General features: G+C 36.3%; 2 protein-coding genes across 2 annotated transcripts in view; one reads left to right on the top strand and one right to left on the bottom strand.

The window, feature by feature from the left end:
- The window catches only part of FBXL13 (F-box and leucine rich repeat protein 13), an 82,933-nt gene that overhangs the window by 29,081 nt on the left and 35,202 nt on the right, over positions 1-18,650 (top strand). The window contains exons 10-12 of the mRNA XM_030480962.1: positions 9,955-10,007; positions 13,596-13,696; positions 16,803-16,932. Coding sequence (XP_030336822.1) covers positions 9,955-10,007; positions 13,596-13,696; positions 16,803-16,932 — 284 coding nt within the window. The remainder of the gene's footprint in view (positions 1-9,954; positions 10,008-13,595; positions 13,697-16,802; positions 16,933-18,650) is intronic.
- On the bottom strand, positions 263-17,068 carry LRRC17 (leucine rich repeat containing 17). The gene is made up of 4 exons (XM_030480958.1): positions 16,873-17,068; positions 6,163-7,042; positions 2,307-2,462; positions 263-1,116 (listed from the first exon to the last, which is right to left on the bottom strand). The coding sequence occupies exons 2-4, from the start codon at positions 6,917-6,919 to the stop codon at positions 713-715; spliced, it is 1,317 nt and encodes a 438-aa protein (XP_030336818.1). The 5' UTR covers positions 6,920-7,042; positions 16,873-17,068; the 3' UTR covers positions 263-712.

Genomic DNA, 18,650 nt, shown 5'->3' with positions numbered 1-18,650 from the left:
TGAGCATGTGGAGCTAGGTCTTAGGAACCAACGATGTCTTGGCTGCTCATGGCTTCAGGCAGATCAGGTATAGAAGAGGCAGAGGCTGAGTTACTCAGTCAAAACTGAGCAGGAACACTGGTAAATCAGCAAGTAGAATACAGCTTCTGGGTTTGAATCCTAATCAGTTTAACAACTGCCATTTGTGTTTTTCTAGAACTGTATTTAAAGTTGCTCTTCAGTTTGATTTTTTTGTATACAATAAAACAACAGGAAGCTGATACAAAAATCTTAGAAAAGTTTTCTGGGAATATTTCAGGAAACTGATAGATACAAAGGACTGACAATACATTCAAGAAAAATGTGTCTTGGTCACAATCCCGCAGCAAATTCCATGTCAACACAAAAGCTGTGTTCATGCATAAGACAGCTCCTCCCCACCACACTATGTACATTTGTGTCTATCGATTTCTACCATATAGTTTCAAATACTTGCCAAAATATTTCACAAGAATGTCCACAACAAATGGTCAGAAACAATTACTTGATGAAGGATGCTGTGTAACTAATGCCATTCTGTAATTAACTGCAATAAACAGAAATCTTCGTAGGTAGATAATCCTACAAAGAATCAGTACAATTAACAAAAAATGTAAACAGCGTGTTTTTCTTTGTCAGAGTATCAAATATTTGAATGTACTAAAACCAAAAAAAGAAAAGGGAGGTTCCCTTTTTAACCTATCACAGTGACAATTACACCATGCTTCTTTACTGTTTGAACTGATTGTTCTTTGTGTCGCTCCCATTCCTCATCATCTTTGTCTAGATCAAAAGTTTCTGGATAAATGGGCAGCTTGTCTTTTGGGCATTCCTCATAATAACTTCGAACGTATTTTCCAACAGACCATCCTTTGTATTCCTCAGGCATTTTGCATTCGAGGCCATTGTAGTGAACGTTGTAGTGATGCTTCAACCAGTAGAACAGATAATGAATATTGTAATCACATCTCCAAGGGTTGTCTCTCAGCCACAATATTTTCAGAAAGTAAAGATCTTCCAGTACTCCATATTCAAAATTCTGCAAGCTGTTGTTTGATAGATCCAGCTCCTCTAAGTTATTGAGGCCTGAGAAAGCAGCTAGTCAATAGAAAAGTAGTTATCGGTACCTCATAAAGGCAAGTTAGAGAAAACCATGCATACCTGCAACAGGGGAAACATTTTCATAACGATACATTTATTCATTTGGGAGGGGCTAAAGTCTACAAAAAAGACTTTTCAAAGTCTGAACTTTAAAAGATGGCTTGGGCCTTGGGAAGTGATATATTGTTATAAATATACTGATATTAGGGGAATTGTACTGCTGGTAAAGTTATAAAACTCTGAATGAGCATGCATGAGTGTAGAATAGGTACAGTGAAGGTGAAAGAATGCTTTATTTGCTCATAAAAGTTGACGTATTGCTGTGATACAGGAGAAATATGGGAATTGATTATGTATTAATGTGTAGGGCTAATAGTGTTTGTACATGTGTATTTGTGTGTGTATATAGAACTTTTAGACTAATATTTTAAGATATGGAAAATAATAAACATGGAGCTTCATAATAAAGCTTCTGAATCACATTTCAGAGAGCAGTTCATACTTTTTGCAAGTGTACTGTTTCATTTAATGGTGGAAGTCTTAATTTAAATAAACTATCTGTAATGTGAAACTTCAAAAGTACTAGTTTACTGGCACTACCACTTTCAACTGCTGTTTAACTGCCAAAATGCTACTAGAGAAGGCTCTGTTTACCTCATACTTCTACCCCTCTCCTTGTGTCTACTTTCATAACGAAAAACTGAATACACATAGGCTATAAGCAAACTGCCAACAAGGCCATTTGAGTTCTAATAATATATAAATTATAAGCAATTTTATGCTGTGATTTTTAACCCAAAAGAGTTTAAATCCTTTTGCTTTGTCTTTTACTTTATCGTCCAACATAATTTAAAAGCAGCCTCATTATGTGACAAGTTTCCTTAGATTTGGCAAAGATATTGAAAAAATCATTCAGCTACTTAGCATTTTGGGAAATTATTAGCGTTGCTTGGTTTAGTGTTAAGAAAGGGCAGCTGAAATCAATGTCTCTTCATTGGCTTCCATGATGAATACATTTCAGTGCAAACCTTTACTCTGTGAATTGAGTGGTATAAAAGGTAAAATTTGAACCAGCTTCTCAAATTTAAAATCCTTTTTCCACACATTTTTATCTGCTAGACATTATCAAACTTTAAAATTAATAAAACACAAATCACTTTTTAATGACTATTTGAAATTATTCTTACCAGGATCAATGTAGGCTATCCCGTTACTGTTTAGGTTTAATATCTTCAGTTCACTGACATCTTCAAACTCTTTGGCTCGTAGTTGTCTAATTTTGTTGCTGGACAAATCAAGTTTAACTATATCTGGAGGTATGTTACCTGGAACTTTCTTTAAATCTTAAAAAAATGAAAAAGAAATAACCGTGTCAGCTTTAGATTATTCTTACTGCTTAGGTATCACAGAATTTTGTCAGTCTAGCATTGTTTCTTGTTTATTCCCTTTTATCCTCAATACTGGTGTCAATATGTTTCTTCAAGTTCTGAATTTCATAGCTTTGTTCACTTGTATCTTTGCATTCCATCTGAAAACTGCTCTCTTCATTAGTGCTTATAGTAAAACCTCTTTCTGTGTTTTATATTTTTATTCTAACAGAACTGTACTATTCTTTCACACAGGGATAGGGTAGGTAGTGAAGATACTATACTGATAAAAAGTATGTGTGAAGGGCTTGATCGTTTAAAGAAAAGAAACTAGAGTAACTATATAAAAAAATGTTCATTGGTAAATGTTTTTTGGTTCTTCCATAATCAAATAATAGTGTGCTGTCTTACATCCTCTGTTTTATGTTGCCAAAAGGTAAAGTGTTCTAAATTTTATCAGCAATAAAAATGCTACTTGTTATAGTATATATAGTAATATGTATAGTTATAGTTCTGTAGTTACAGTATGGAGTGTTTTAGTAATATTGAATACTTTATATTTGTTACAATATCCAGGCAGCGTAGTGACGTTCTGTCTGTCTGCTTCTCTATCCTACATGTACCATTTGCGTTACCAAAGTAGCCAAGGACTGTGTGAGTATCCTTACAGTGTTCCTTGCGAGAGTTAGTTACAGAAAGAATAACTTCTAGTCCAGTAGTAAGGGCACATTCTTGAGAAGTGCAGACTGTGGTTTGAGTCCTCTCAGGATAATGTTAATAAACTTAATTTCTAGGATTAAGTTTACTCAATGAGTGTCATAATCTGGCTGTTACTACAAGAAAATGAGCGGTATCTCTTATTTGACCATATTTGATTGAAAGCAAGCAGTTTCTGGATCTTTGCTGAAATCTGTGCTGTCAATGTACTTCTAAAGTTCTGAAGATGTCTAAAGCAACATGTCAGAGTCTTCCCGCCTTATATGTGATTCTGAGCAGAGCTTTGGTATTCTAAACACATAAATATTATAACTACTCCAGCCTGCTCTGATTGGAGTGCTTTCTGCTAGTGCAGATGTCAAGGTTTCAGGGCCTATTTATCAGCAAATGAATGAAAATAATGCTTGAGTTTGAGACTTGGAGAGTTTGTCAGTATTAGAAAGCAGATTTTTTCAGCTGTTTTTGCAAATACAAATTGTTTTGCAGAAAAGCAAACAGAAATTACTTCTGTTTCCAACTTTTGTTGCTTTCTTTAGTTAAAGAGAATCAAAGACATAAGATTCATTCTGAAGTACTGAAAGATCTGGCATGTCACTGGGCTGATGGAATTTAAATAAGAAGTTCTTCAAAAAGGAGAACATGCACATGGTTGTATGTATTTTTAAGATGTTTCTTTCATGAGCTTTCTGACATTAACTGAAAGCTGCTGACCTGTTGTCATACCTCCTTAGAGATGCATAGTACCGGTATACTGCTTGTCACTCCATCCCCTCCATCGTAAAGGAATAATGGATTGCAGCTTTTCTTTTCATGTCATCTTACAGGTTTGGAAACTGATGCACCTTTTTTCCTACTCTAAAACCTTGTCCATGTGGATTTAGAGAAATTTTTGTGTTTTCCCAGGATTTTGAGTGCATTTTACTCCTATTTCTGATGAATATTCCAATGAAATTGTGCATCTGCTTCACAGTAATCATATGCAAAGACAGTTAAGTACAGTGCTTTCATTGCAGATTACCATATGTTCAGAAATCCTAAATATCCATGGGATATCTGCATCCAGCTGTCAAGCGTATGCACAGTATATCTGATACTACCTACAAAATATTGAACATACTCAATGTATCTATGCTAGACATTCAGGAAGTCCTGGGCTGGAATACTTAGTTCTTGACCTGACAGAGGGAGTCCCTGTACTCTCATGCAGTCTAGTTCACTCATGTAGAGGTTGAAGGAACTTCATTCTTCATTATTAGTACTAAAGGCAGCAAATTGCTTTTTAAAAAATTCTGTACAAGCCTGTGAAACTCCCATGAAGAGCAGACCATGCTGAGTATTTCTATGGTCTTAGAGTAAAAAGTAGCATTTTTCTTGCCAAAAGCTTTTGAATATATTCATGTATTCAGCTCATCTGTTTGACAGCACTAAATGGGGAGAGCTGGAAGGTCAGCCTTTTCTTATATGAAGATTTTAATATATTCCTGGTTTCTGTTCTGTAGCACAGTTTAGTGGAGATGTAAGGTAATAATGATATAATTAAGATTTTATGAAGGATAATTAAGATTGTAATCTATAATCAAATAATGAAGATTCTATCTACAAAGAAAGGTATGTGAATATTAAGAAATTAGTAGATGTTCGCCAGTTAAAAAAGCATAAAACATTAATGAAAAAGATGTAGTAGCTGCATGGTAAGGCAAAGAGAAAAGTGAGTCATAGGAAGAAGAAAGGAATTTAACAGGTGGAAAAAAGTAAAAACGTGGACCATTTTTCATGACATACATAGTAGATAAACCGTGTAATCAAATACTGAAATCATTATATCTTTATATTTAGGTATTGTTGCCTTATACTGACTTCTGAGCTTGTCTCTGGCATTAAGGTCCAAGAGTAAGGGCACACAGAGTAGTTACATAAGTTGAAGTCACTGTTTAGGCAAATATAAGTTTAGCAAACACAATGCAAGATACAAGTGGGCAAACCATAGTGCAGTGATCCTGTGTTGCAGGCTATGCTTTGCAAAACTTGGGAAAAAATCTTCCCAATTTTGGCTACTTCTAGTAATGCTTTTTATTTCAGATTTGTAATGTTAAAGAATGACTCTTTTCTGAATATTTTGTTGTTTTCTTTGTTTTATCATGGGATGAAATATGGGAAATATAAAGTATGAATAAATGTGCACTTTTCTGTTGAGCTGTGCCCCATCTGGTCTACCCTTAAGGCTTAACTGTGGCTTTTAAAAGCCTGAGAAGGATTTATGAATGGAATGGATCCAAATGTTTGAAAAACATTTCTTGAAGGCATTTCAATTTTGAAATGTTTGCTGGGTGCTGGGAAGAAGCACACAGAGGAATTACTTCTTTATGATTAAAAGCATACAATTTCTTCCCTTAGTAGAAGAAATCTTGCACAGAAAATGTGAGGATGCAATGGCTCTCCTTTGCAGTCAGGTTCCTTTTGGCATTGTAAGCACAGCTGGCTGCTCTAGTCCTGCTTTGCAGCTCACATCTGCCAAAGTTGTTGCTATCTTTGTGTCTGTACACTGGAAAGAAGAAAAGACACTGTGCTTTTCTCTATCAGTACAATAATTTCAGCACAGCTGCAATTTGATTAGTATGTTTATAGTTGTAAAATCAGACTAGTGAGGTGCTGGTCCTTCAGTAACTAAAGTATGTGCTTAATTTTATTCCTGGTGATGTTTGTTGTTGGATATCTTATACTAGAGCACTAGAGAATATTTGTGGAATCAGGGTGGCAGAGTAGAGGTAGAATGCAGAAAGGACTCCTACTTGTTGATTGTAGTTATGAGAGAAAAACAACAGAATTAGTTAAAGTAAGTAAGCCGAGTACTAGTTCTGTATTAATTTGCTGTAAATAGTATGTGAATAAATGTGGTAAAGGAGAAAGAATATTAAAACATATTAAAATCATTATTTCAGTTGTAATGACAGATACAAACCTTTTCTTCTGCAGTTCAGAGTTGGTACAGGAAACACGTACATGTGGCATGAAGAGGAATCAAGTTCTGGTTTGGCAGCTTCAGGCTTTTCCCGTTTTAAATTTTGAGGGTCCTGCCTGGTTTCTTCACTACATAGCTGGTCAGCTTTTATCTGCTTTAGCTTTTGATTTTTCAGTCCTATTGGATGCACACACTTGGCATAATTTCCCAAATTCCTGTTTGCTGGAACCTGTAGCATTGCAACAAGAGCTTCTAGTTCACAGTTGCAATGCCAGGGATTATCATAAAGACGTAGGTAGTTTAGACTGGGCGTATAAATAAAAATCTCCTCAGACAAACTCTTAATTTGGTTATGCTGAAGTAAGAGGGTGGTGAGTTTATTCAAACCAAAAAAAGCCTCGCTCTCAATTTTTGATATATCATTCTGTTGTAAATCCAGACTTTTCAGTGCTTTGTACTTGGAAAACATATTATTCTTCAGTTTACGAATCCTGTTTCTTGCTAGCAGCATGTGTTTTAAATCCTCTGGCCAATCAGGTGCCACAAATATCAATTTTCTTTCCTGACAATCTAGGTATTTCTCACGAAGATAAGTGTATATATCACATGGTAGGCCTTGGGCATTGCGCTTAACAGTGCTAGATGCTCTCCTTAAGATGTTTTCCCTTTCATTGTTTCTCAAACTCCTATTCCTTGTCTTCCTACAGTCAGATGCCTTACAAAGAAGTAGTAGTAGTATAATAGTAACTACTTGCATCCTGACATTCAGCTGGCCCCAGCTATTTTCTGTGACAGCTGTAACAGTTGAAATTTTTGGATAGTCTTAATCAGTGTTGTATAGATCTGAGGAGATGCAGCTGCGGTATGTGGGATCCCTGGGCTGGAAGAGAAGTAAAACGTTAGAACAGATGAAACAGGCATTTTCATAGAGGCTTGAACATAATATGCATTATTCAGTCAAATAATCATCACACTACTTGGACCTTCACAAATACTTTGAAGATTTAATGTCCTATCTCTTTTTTTTGTTGTTTTTTACTGTCTCTGGTTTACTGTTATTCGTTTTGATCAAACATGGGAAACTATATGGACCAATTTCTAACCGATCTTTGTTAAAAGGTTCTCATATATTCAGGAAATTGGCATCAGGCTGAATCTTCTTTGCATTTAAGCTTATCTTGGAAGATGATCTTGAAAGAGGACCTTGAAGCTGATATTTTCCAGCTTTCTGGGTGCTGGCCCACTGGAACACATCCAGAGGCAGACCATGGAAAGTCATCCAGTGCCTATCAACCCCTCAGTTATAGACTCTGCTCAAGCATGGACTTGTTTTCAGGTTGAGCCCAAATTTATCATAACTAGCCCTGCTACTACCAAGTGTTTCTCATGGCCCAGGTCAGGTAGACAAGGTTGTCTGGGCTGCTCTCAGAAGGACCACAAGCAAGAGCCTATCAGGCTATGTGTCATCTGAGTGTAGGCAGAGTGCAAAGAGAACCTGAAGGTCATGGCCATGGCTTGCTTCAGACCAATTCCAGTCTGTCCACCTAAGGAGGAACAGCGGAGAGGGGTAAGCCAGGAGCATCTGTCTTTCTAAGAAAGCCAAACACAGTTTTGAGGAATCATTACTGGGGGAAGACAAGGACTGCTCCCTACAATCGTGTCTAAAATGCCTCAGTATTTTTAGTAATTTTTTGGCCTGTGTTCCCTCCTGAATTTCCCATAGTACTCCTGTGCGTTGCCCTTTTCCTTCATCTTCAGTGAAGTTTGGCCACAAAGTTGTGCTTCCTTAGAAACATTTTAACCCCTCAGCTTTCTGTATTTTCTAATTATTTTCAAATTCACAGATTTCTTTTGCTAGTCAGTATCATCCCTTCTGAAACTTTTTTCTGATTCTTCAGTGTTTGGTATAACTACTTGGTTAATTTTTCTCTATGATTGTGGACTTCAGCACCTGTGAAGTTATTGATCTTGAGTGCAGATCATTGCACAGATGTTCTGTTTCTAAAACACTCTTGTTTTGGGCTCAAAAAACTTGTTTTTATCTGGGGAAACATGGCACAATAAACAAACTAATACCAGATAAAATACTTTTGAACGCAAATAGATTTTTAATTTTTAAACAAATTGGTAGATCAGTCTAAACTACATCTCAGCTGTAGAGTGTTCTCGGTATTTGTGCAGTTCTTACTCATTAGACAGATGGAGCATTCTTCTCTACACCTGCTGTTTCATCCCTCTAATCCATGTGGCTGGTTCCTGTTATTACCTTTGAAGACACATTAATTGGTTTCTCCATTTTGTTCCTGTAGTCACCAGTTGTCTGTCTCCATTCAGACTCTGTTAGTTCACAGTATGAATGAATGTTTACATTGACAACTTTATCCCTTACATGAAAAATTACATTGTATTTGTTACTTTTTGGCACCTATATGCTAGTCAGTGTAAGCTGATCATGTGTTTTAATAACTTGAATCATAACTGGGATCTTCCATGTTGTTTTGAACTGTTAACCGTTCTGGTAATGTGATAGCTCATTCTATCCAGGAGAGCTAGGAAATAGAAAAGGAACTTGGGGGAGGAAAGATAATAAATAATTATGGAAATATTCTTTCCTCTTCCTTTCCATCTCCTGAGTCTGAACTGGATTGTTTTGCTAGTATTACATTCTGCCTCCTAACTAAATTATACTCAGCTATAATACCAAAATTAGCAACTGCTTTTAGTAGCATGTACAGGTTCACATGTAAAATTGTAACTGTGTCTCATTTAGTGCTAGGGCAAAAAACATAGAAGAGGTATGTCATTTCTGTGGCTTAGCAGCCTTAAGGATGATTTTGGTTGGTCACGTTCTTTTGAGTTGTGCAACCCCTCTCAGTATTGTCCTACTCCTCAAAAAGGCACTGGGTTAGACAGTGTTACAGGGTATCAGTGAAGTCACAGTTCCCGTAGAAAACAACATACAAATCTGAATGCTTATTGCAGTTGAAGACATGTATTTGTCTTACTATGTGAAAATGTGTTTTTAAATACTTTTAAAATATATTTCTCTTTACTCTATAAACCTTTCATACTGCATTTTCCATATCAAGCATCTGTATATCAGGCCTATTTTGTTCATTTCAGTTTAGACAGATCAGTTATTTCTGAAGATTAGATTAAGGCAAAAGATATTACTATGTTTCATAGGAGTTTTTGCATCTTTTACTTGGGGAATAGACTCAAAATTTGGCAGAAGAGTGGCTGAAGGGATGTGTAAGTGTTTTTTCTAGTGTCAGACGTCTATCTTTCATTATTTTGTTAGAATTGCAACAATCTCTGAAAAATGAGAGTTTCTAAAAATAATAAGCACAGAGAAGATACTGTCTCAGGCAGTGAAATTCTGTGAAATTCCGTACTTGCAGAAGATAAGCAGGGCTTTTCCTACAATTGGTCTGATTGCTGCACCTTATAAACCTATATGGAAAACTTAATTCTTGCATTTCCTAACACCAGGTTGCTTTCTGGTCCTTTGGTAACGTAAGATTGAGAACAGCTTGGTTCCTGAGTGAGCCATAAGTTGATAGAGTGTAAGAACAGACATTTCCTCAGGACAGCCTTCCCCAACTTTGTATTCTGCTTTTGGCTTTTTTATGCTTTCTTCTTAGTAATCTGCTGTGGCCATGGTTTAAGGGAGGGTATTGGCCTAGGTGGACTGAATCTGTAATATGATTTCTTCTGTTTGTGTTGTACACTGAGAATTTGAACTGTTCACTTTTAATATGACTTTTTTATTATTTTTATTATTATTCTTAGGTGCGTGTAAGAATTTGCAAGACTTAAATCTCTCTGAATGCCAGGGATTAAATGTAAGTACTTCAGACTTTTCCCATGAACTCTAATTTCTAATGAGAAGGAAGATTTGTAATGTGCTGTGTTTATTTGGATACACAAATCTTCCTAATAGAAAGTAGAGACTTATGTTCTCAAGTACTTCGAAAATGCAATTCAGTAGGATTCAGAGATACTCAGTGAAGTTCTGATTTGTTTTCTACCATGCGAGTGCAAAATGATATATTCAATCTCAATTAATTTTAATAAACATGCTCCAAAACTTCACCAGTCTGGGGTAGGGTTTTTTTGTTGTTTTAAGTTTGGAGTTGTCTAAAACTGTACATTTCAATCCTATATTGTTTCCAGGCTCCTTTATTCCTTCATTCAGTAATACACATAGGCCCTAAAAATCTCTCAGTATATTTTTAGATTTTTGTGAGAGCCTTTATTTGAAAGGTGTCTAAGTATGCAATCACCACTATATATTTGTCCGTTCTTTTTCCTTTAACATTTTCAGTTTTATTGTGCTTCCATTAATTCTCTTTAATGTTTTTCAATTGCTCTTCTCTGATGGAAAAACAATGTTCAACTCTGCTATATAATATTATAATTACAGTGTGATATTTAGAGGCTGTATGTTTCTCAAGGATTTTTTTGATCCTTGATTCTGTTGATCCAAGGTTCCTGCATGAAGGCAATAAGTTAAAGTGAGCCAGGGCTTTGTAAAGACTCAAACACTTTCATAACTGTCCGTTCTGTTTGGTTTTTAACATGCTTACTAATACGCATTTGGTATGTACCAGCAAGCACATTCCTAGGTGATGCCAGGGCCTGGTTCATGGGATAGCAGGGACTTGCTGATTACACTCTTGCCAATACAGCCTAGTATGCAGTTGGTCACTTTCTTGAAAAGACACACTGTTGACATACATTGAAATTGTTACTGACTGGGACTTTCAGGTCAGTGTGTTTGATAGCTGCTTTCTGACCAGTGTCTAGACTACTGATGCATGGGGTTATTTTATCCCAAATGCAGGACTTTGCATTTGCCTTTGTTAAACTTCATGAAGTTTCCAATAGCCCATTTTTCCAGGCTCTATCTCGCTGAATAGCAGTTCTAGTCTCCAGTGTATTGACACTCTCCCCGGTTTGCAATGATTTGTGAATTTGCTGAGAATATACTCTTTTCCTATCATCCAAACCATTTATAAAGACATTTAATAGTACTGGCCCCCATTCTGACCCTTGAGGGATGCCAATTGCCACAAGCCACCAGTGGGACTTAGCACCATTGTTGACATCCCTTTGGCCTGGCAGTCCGGACAAATTTCACTCACCTTGAAGTCCACTTATCCAGCCTTTATTTTACCAATTAGGCTATGAAAGATACTATGGCCTGTCCTGAAGGCCTTGCTGAATTCAAAACAGCTGCTTTTCTCTCCATAGATCCAGTAATTTCACCATAGAAAACTATCACCTTAGTGAGGAATACTTTGCCTGTGCTAAATCCATGCGGGCTGTTCACTATTACTTTTTCATCCTTTATGTGCTTGGACAGGGCTTCAAGGAGGATTTGATACACAGCCTTCCTTGGGACTTAGGTGAGGCTGACTGGCCTTTAGTTTCCTGGATCCTTCTTCTTCTATTTCCTGTAAATTGGTGTGACATTTCCTATCTTCCAGTCATCAGGAATCTCCTCTGTTAATCATGACCTTTCGAAAATGAGCAAGGCCTCTCAGTGGCAGGAGCCAGCTTAGTACTCTTGGATGCATCCTGTCTCATCACTTTTCCTCAAGTGCTCCCTGACATTACCTTCTTCTATCACAGGTGTTGCTTCACTCCCACAGACACTGCTAGTAGACTCCTGCAGGGCACCTGGGAAGCCTTAAGGCAAGCCTTAGCAATAAAACCAAGGCAAAAAAAGTCATTTAGTACCTTGCTCTTGAAGATCAACAAGCTCTCCTGGGCCCTTTTGCCTTCCAGGGCTGTCAACCATGAGATCCTGTTAAGCAGATTCCTAAATAAGCCAAAATCTGCTTCTTTTTCTACAGTTTGTCCAATTTTCTTCTCTCAGGATTTTGAAGTCCACATTTTCATGGTTGCAGTAACCAAAACCACTCTAGTTCTTCACATTCTTTCCTTGTTGTGAAACAAGTCCAGAAGAACATGTTCCATAGACCACTCGTTAGTCACCTGGATCAAGAAATTGTCTTCAACACACTCTAGAAGTCTCCTGGATTGTTTGTGCCTAACAATATTGTTCTTCCAGCAGATAATCAGGGTGGTTAAAGTCTCTCATGAGTAACCAGGATAGGCAGTTGTAAGGCTTCCTTCAGCTGCTCAAAGAAGGTTTCATCTACCTTCTTTTCTTGGTCAAACAGTCTGTAGTAGATACCTACCACAATGTAATCCTCATAGGTCTAACCTCTAATCCTTACAAATAAGCTCTCAACTGACTTGTCACCCATTCCAATGCAAAGCTCCATGGCACAGAGTGCAACCTGTCCTCACCTTCCTGGGCTGTCATTCCTAAATATTCTGTAACAATCATTGCAGCCCTCCAATTGTGTGTACTACACATTTGCATCTCTGGAATCCCAATGAAAGCATAGCTCTGCACCTGTACATCCCTGCTGGTTGATTCCCATGCTACAACTGTTCGTGTTCAGATGCTTCAGATGGAGCCCTGGTTGTGCTGCTTTCACATGCAGTGGAGAGTTTTCCCCATTGTGCCATCCACTAAATGCTTTCTCACCATTCTCTATGACTTCAGTTCTCTTCACGTTATGGTTATCTTCCATCAACATACCTATTTTTACTGGTGTCACCTCTCTCAAATCCTTTGTTTTAGAAACATATTTCAAAAGCACAAACTGTCTTCTTTGAAGTTGATGGTATTGAATTTCCAGCTATCTTGGTGATCCTTTAGTAGAAAGATGGCCACAACATGGCAAGAGATACACGCTCAACTATAACATTTCTATGTATAAGTGCTGACCTTTTGCCTTTCTATTATGTTGACTTTTATTGTGAAACATTCTTCATACTAGATTTGTTCCCATTATATTCTAATGGAATGATATAGAGAACAATATAGGTAGTACCAGTTTTGCAGGTCAATAAAACATGGAAGCCTTATGATTAATCAAATCTAGTATTCCGTCTAGAGGGTAGAACTAAACAGAAAGCATTTTGTAAAAGATATTACTGGTCAGAGAAGTGTACCAGAGTTCATGGAGAAAATTCACCAGTGGTTTTAGATACCAGAATTGGCTCACAAGAATCTCGTCTTAGCAAAATACATAAACATGGGCTAACCTTCAATCATGTGAACAGTCCCCTGTGCTCTGTAGGACTGTTTAGTGTATAATGTTTCCTTGAATTGGAATGTTAAATTTACCATACTTCAGTTCAGTAACAGTAGCATCATGTGTCTCTCAGTATTCTACTTTGAAGCTTTGAAGAAAATGACTGATATAATCATCATAAATCATCATAAAATTATTATGATGATTTAAAGATGCTCATGTTTTTCTCCCTTGTTACTCAGCATAAAAATGTAAGATAGCAATACAAATAGAATTTTAATGTAATTATGGATTTTTTTTATTATTATTATTCAGGATGAGTCAATGAGAGTCATATCAGAAGGTTGCAGATCTCTTCTCTATTTAAATCTGTCATATACAGATATTACTAATGGAACACTACGACTATTGCCAAGGTAAAAGTAAACAGAAATACAAAAGTGTTTGTTGTAATCTTGCAGGAAGCTTAGAAGCATATGTAGTAGAAATACACTTTTTGAGTGATTTATGGTATTCTGTCTGATATTCAAAATGAAAAAAATGCCCCATACATTTGACTTAGATAGCAGTTCTTTTTTTTGGTATATTTAAAAATATGCACTAGATTACCCTGTATATTTCACAGAGATTTACAGAAACTTTTGAAAGAAAGAATGTGCTAGCCAAAGTTTTCCTGGCCATGTCCAGTTCTCATGGCCTTGCCAGAAGTTTGCAAGTTAGGTGTGTTCGTAAAAATTTGCCTTTGCAAGAGAGGATTATGATAGGTGTATTGTGTGAGCCAATCTGTTGTGTGACAACTACAAAAAAAAGAGTTAGTCCAAACTTATTTGGAAGATCAGTGAGCTGAAGGTGGAGAATTTACATTCTTACACAGGTCTGCCATTCCTATTTTAGATGTATCCCTCCATGAGTCTTGAAGTCTGTCTGGTAGGTAGAATTGCTGCATTAAAAGCTGCCATAAAGCAAAAGAGGTGTGCTGGTCCATGGTAGCAGCCATCATGAAGTTGTACATAGATTCGAAGATAGCTGTATGTTGTTTCTCTTTACTGTGAGGAAAACTGTTGTATTCCTTTCAACAGCAGACCCACAAAGTCCAGAAACATGTTTTTCTTTGCCACCTGTATGATACATGTTGATGTAGTCCAAAATGCCATATTCTCACATAACTTGCATTTGTTTTGGCAAAGATTTCATTTAGTGTCTCCATCTTACCACTAATTTCTTTAGCAGTATTATTCTTATCCTAATCTGTGTTTTCTCCATGTTGGCTGATATTTTGTCTTTCTAAATTTCCATATATTTATGTTGAAGTTTGGAACAGCTGTTCTATAAATAATCTCAGCCTATGTTATTCTGGTTACCTGAACATGCTCTTGCCACCAAAAGTCGGACCCATTCATTTCTGTTGATGTGTAAATAGCTTGTATTCAAGAAAAGAATTCTCCAGGGTAGGCGAAGCTTTCAATGCAATAAAATTTTTAAAACTAAAAGAAAAATTCTCCACTGAAAAAATTTATTTTGCAGTTAACTTGTACCTCCCTAATAAAATTTTCCCAGTCACATGTGATGCTTCTGATTTAAAACCATAAGATGCCACTGTTTTTATTGACAATTTTTGGACAAAAAACAAAGCTTATTGTTTCCGAGATTATGGGTGTGTGCAAAAAGTTGATGTCCTGTGAAGGTGTTGATAGAAGACAAATTTCATGAACATTTCATATGCCATCTCAAAAGCATTAGCTCACCATGAGTCCTGTGTTATAAGGCTACTAATACAAAGTTCTTAAAGGTGGCAGTATTGCATTTCATAATACTGCACATAAAGTTTGTTATTGTATATCAGATGTCCATTACTGGAACAAGAAACAAGGAAGGGTAGGCTGAGTGTGCTCGAAACTGGTCATTTTTGATTCTCTCCTACTGTTCCATACAACCATTTTAACCTCTGTATTACACAACACAGATCATCAGCTACAATTTCCCTCTGAAGAGTTCTCTTGCGTATGGTAGACATGAATATTGTCTATCAGGAATAAAAATCAGAAGGTAATTTTGTCAGATTGCTTTAAAATGGTGATCCTGAGATTGCTAATACCAAAAGTAATTGAAAAAAATATTATGACAGAATTCCTGCAGAATTTAATTGTAACACAAAACAGGGATTTGATCACAGCCTTCAAAATGCAGTAAGAAAGGCTTCCCTGCATCTTAAGTTGTGCAACCTTGTAGCAATGTATACTTTAAAAAGACTCAGAGCTACCAGAGTATAAAAACCAGTCTCTTTACTTATTGTTTATTTTATCAGATAATTTTGGAAGTATACTCTCTCTGAGTTCCACTCATTTCTGTGGACTATGTCACTAACATGTAAAAAGGCTTATGCTTCTCAAAGAAGAATACTTTTATTCCTGTGTTTAATATGAATTACATGTTTCCATCAAAAAAATCCCACACCACATACACATTCCTTTATATTCTAATATCTGGTTCTGATGCATGTTCATTTTTCTTCTTTCTTTTGTGCTCAGTTCAAGTTAGCATGTTTCCCTACTCTATACTGAAAGTATAAACTGAGTTCCAAAAATGTGTGCCACTCCTTAAGCAGCCAGCTCCCCAGTGGGTGTTCCCATCTTCAAAATGCCTTTTGCTGACTTGCAGAACTGCATGACTATATCCCTACAACTAAATGTCTACCAGAGCAGTAGGTCTTAATTCTAGGTTTTGATTTTCTGTATGCTTTCATTTGTGGTGCTCGTGGCAATTGTTATTTACTCCAGTTAGAAATGTAGTTCATGAAAATGAATAGTTTTCAGTATGTTATAAACCAAAGCTGCAGACGGAAACTTAAGTGTATTCAGACTATAGACTAATGCTTTTACAGAGAGCTGTTGATTAACATTTTCCACTTATACAGTTTGTTTTCTTTTAACTAGCATTTAGTACAAAGAAATGTTTTCCAAAAGAGCTGGTTAAAACCCAACATTGGATAATTTGCTTTTGGATAATTTCCCTCTGTATCTCTTTCAATTCCTTGTGTTCTTTTAATAGTACTCTTCTAAATAATTATATGACTTGAGAAGCTGTAACCATACATTTATGCTTTTAGTGTCCTTTGATAGAGTTCTGGTTTTCATTTTCAGCAGGCACTGCATGCAAAATCAATGGCAAAGGCAGTCCAGCAAATTTGCACTGAAAAGTCTATTACTTTCAAAGCATGCACACAAAAATCACAGTTAATTAAAAAAGTATGCTTTTGCAGTTATTTGATATAACTTTAAAATGATACTGTTTTCATATGGTGAAATATGTTGTATGATAGTACTATTCCCCAGTAATTTGCAATACAGCAAAGGCAAAAGTACAGCAGAAGAAAGGGACTTTCAAACTTCAGCAAGAAGATAATCCTATTTCATATCAAACATCTTTACAGTAATTTTCAGAATACTTTAACTATTTTATGTTCTTTTCTGTAACATACCCCTGTAATAATTTGCTGTTTGTTTGGGTTTTTTGTTTGCAAAGCAGCTTCCCCAATTTACAGCATCTGAGTTTAGCTCACTGCAGAAAATTCACAGACAAAGGTTTACTGTACCTGGGCACTGGAAAAGGCTGTCACAAGCTCATCTATTTGGACCTTTCAGGTTGCATTCAGGTTTGTAGATCACGTCTTTCTTTCATTCTGTGAAGAAGAGTATCCTTTATATGACTGGCTGCATCCTGCATTCATGGTATACTGAAGCAGAACAAGCCCTGCAGCAGACTTCCAGGGTTTTGAATTACATGACTACAGCTGTTTAAATTTTACTAAGGAATAATAGCACTATAGGTTTGGATTACTTCCAACAAACTGTCAGATCTATAAACAGCTAGTACTTACTGCATAATGAGAACAAGGCTTGCTTTTTGTAGCCATAAATAGACCAATTTTATGTCATTATTAGTTAGGATTTTAAATCAGGAGCTTTGAAAACGCAGGTTTTACTGAGATATGAAAAAAATAAAAGCCACTCAGCACTGGAAAAATATGAATTTACATTTGATTTCATGAGAAGATAAATAATTAAAAAGTGAACTTTTGTAACTTTTATATTGATTTAATATATCAATTTAAGTAGAATTTATAACTGCAGTCTAAAATAGTTAATGTTTTGGATTATTTTCATCTCCAGCTGAACTTGTAAAGAAAACCAAGGTTTTATAATCTGGTAGTATTTTAGAAAGTTTCAAACATATACTGTATCTTGAAAAATACTTCAAAAGCAATATGAAATGCCAAACTGTAAGACAATAAAAGTCTGGCAATGTTTTAATAGAGTCCCACATATATTTCATTCTCCAAATCACAAAATGCATGTGAAATGATAAAGATATGTAGTCTGAAGAATACAAAGGGTTAACTTTCCATCTAACAAAACCTTTTCAGAACCAAGGATGAAGGCAGATAGGGCAACAGTCTTGTTCTGATTGCTCTTTACTGTGTTTCTTGTTCTTGAGAATCATGCTGAGACTATTGTATAGTGACAGGACAAAATTTGAAGTGAGGGCTGAGGTTAGAGGAAAGTTAAGATCTACCTACCTCTGAGTTTCTTTTTCAAAATGCCAGTGATTGGTTAGTTTTTCCAAAAGCAACATTCCTGCTTGTTCAGAAGTGCAATCATGAGCTGCAAGGATCTGCCTCTAGAAAGCATGATTTAATAGTAGTCAGAGAAAAGTGATCATCATCGAACTGGGAAAACCACAATCCTCCCCTTTCCAGAGGAAAGTGTCTTTGCTTGCCAGTGTGTTTGAGAGCTCTGAAAGGGATTCCACAGCTTCCTCCATTTTGGGTTTCCCCACAACTCTGGAACAGTGCTTAATGATTATGACCGAGCACTTGAGTAAACAGTTAAAACCAAAAAGAGCATTGAATTGCATCACTGTTGCAGAAAGCACTTAAATAAGATAGAATTCTCCTTTTTTTTTTTTTTTCCCTTCATTGGATGAACTAAGCCAAAGGGAACTTCTGTAAGGCTAATGGTTCAGAATTCGAAAAATGTAGTGAAGCTATAGTGTAAACATTTAAATTATGCTAAAAAGTGTTTTATAGAACAGAATATATATTATTCCCATTTCTTCATGTTTCCTTTCCCCCTGCCCCTTCATTTTAACATCATAGGGTTGGCTTTTTTACATGAGTTCTACTATTATCATTACAACTGTAGGATTTGAACAGCTATTTTGAAAGCCCATCTGTAAAACAGGTGATTATGCTGATGATTCTGCGAGTAGCAACTTGGGTACCAGGGCTTTTAAACAGGTTGTTAAGGTATAGTTAGACAGAAAACTGGGCATTAAGTACACATTTTCTAGTCCACTGTAATAAAACAGGGC

Source organism: Strigops habroptila, chromosome 3, assembly GCF_004027225.2.
Source record: "Strigops habroptila isolate Jane chromosome 3, bStrHab1.2.pri, whole genome shotgun sequence".
Taxonomy (NCBI): Eukaryota; Metazoa; Chordata; class Aves; order Psittaciformes; family Psittacidae; genus Strigops; species Strigops habroptila.
Note: the sequence above shows the minus strand (reverse complement) of the source record. Positions and strands in the feature narration are given on the sequence as shown.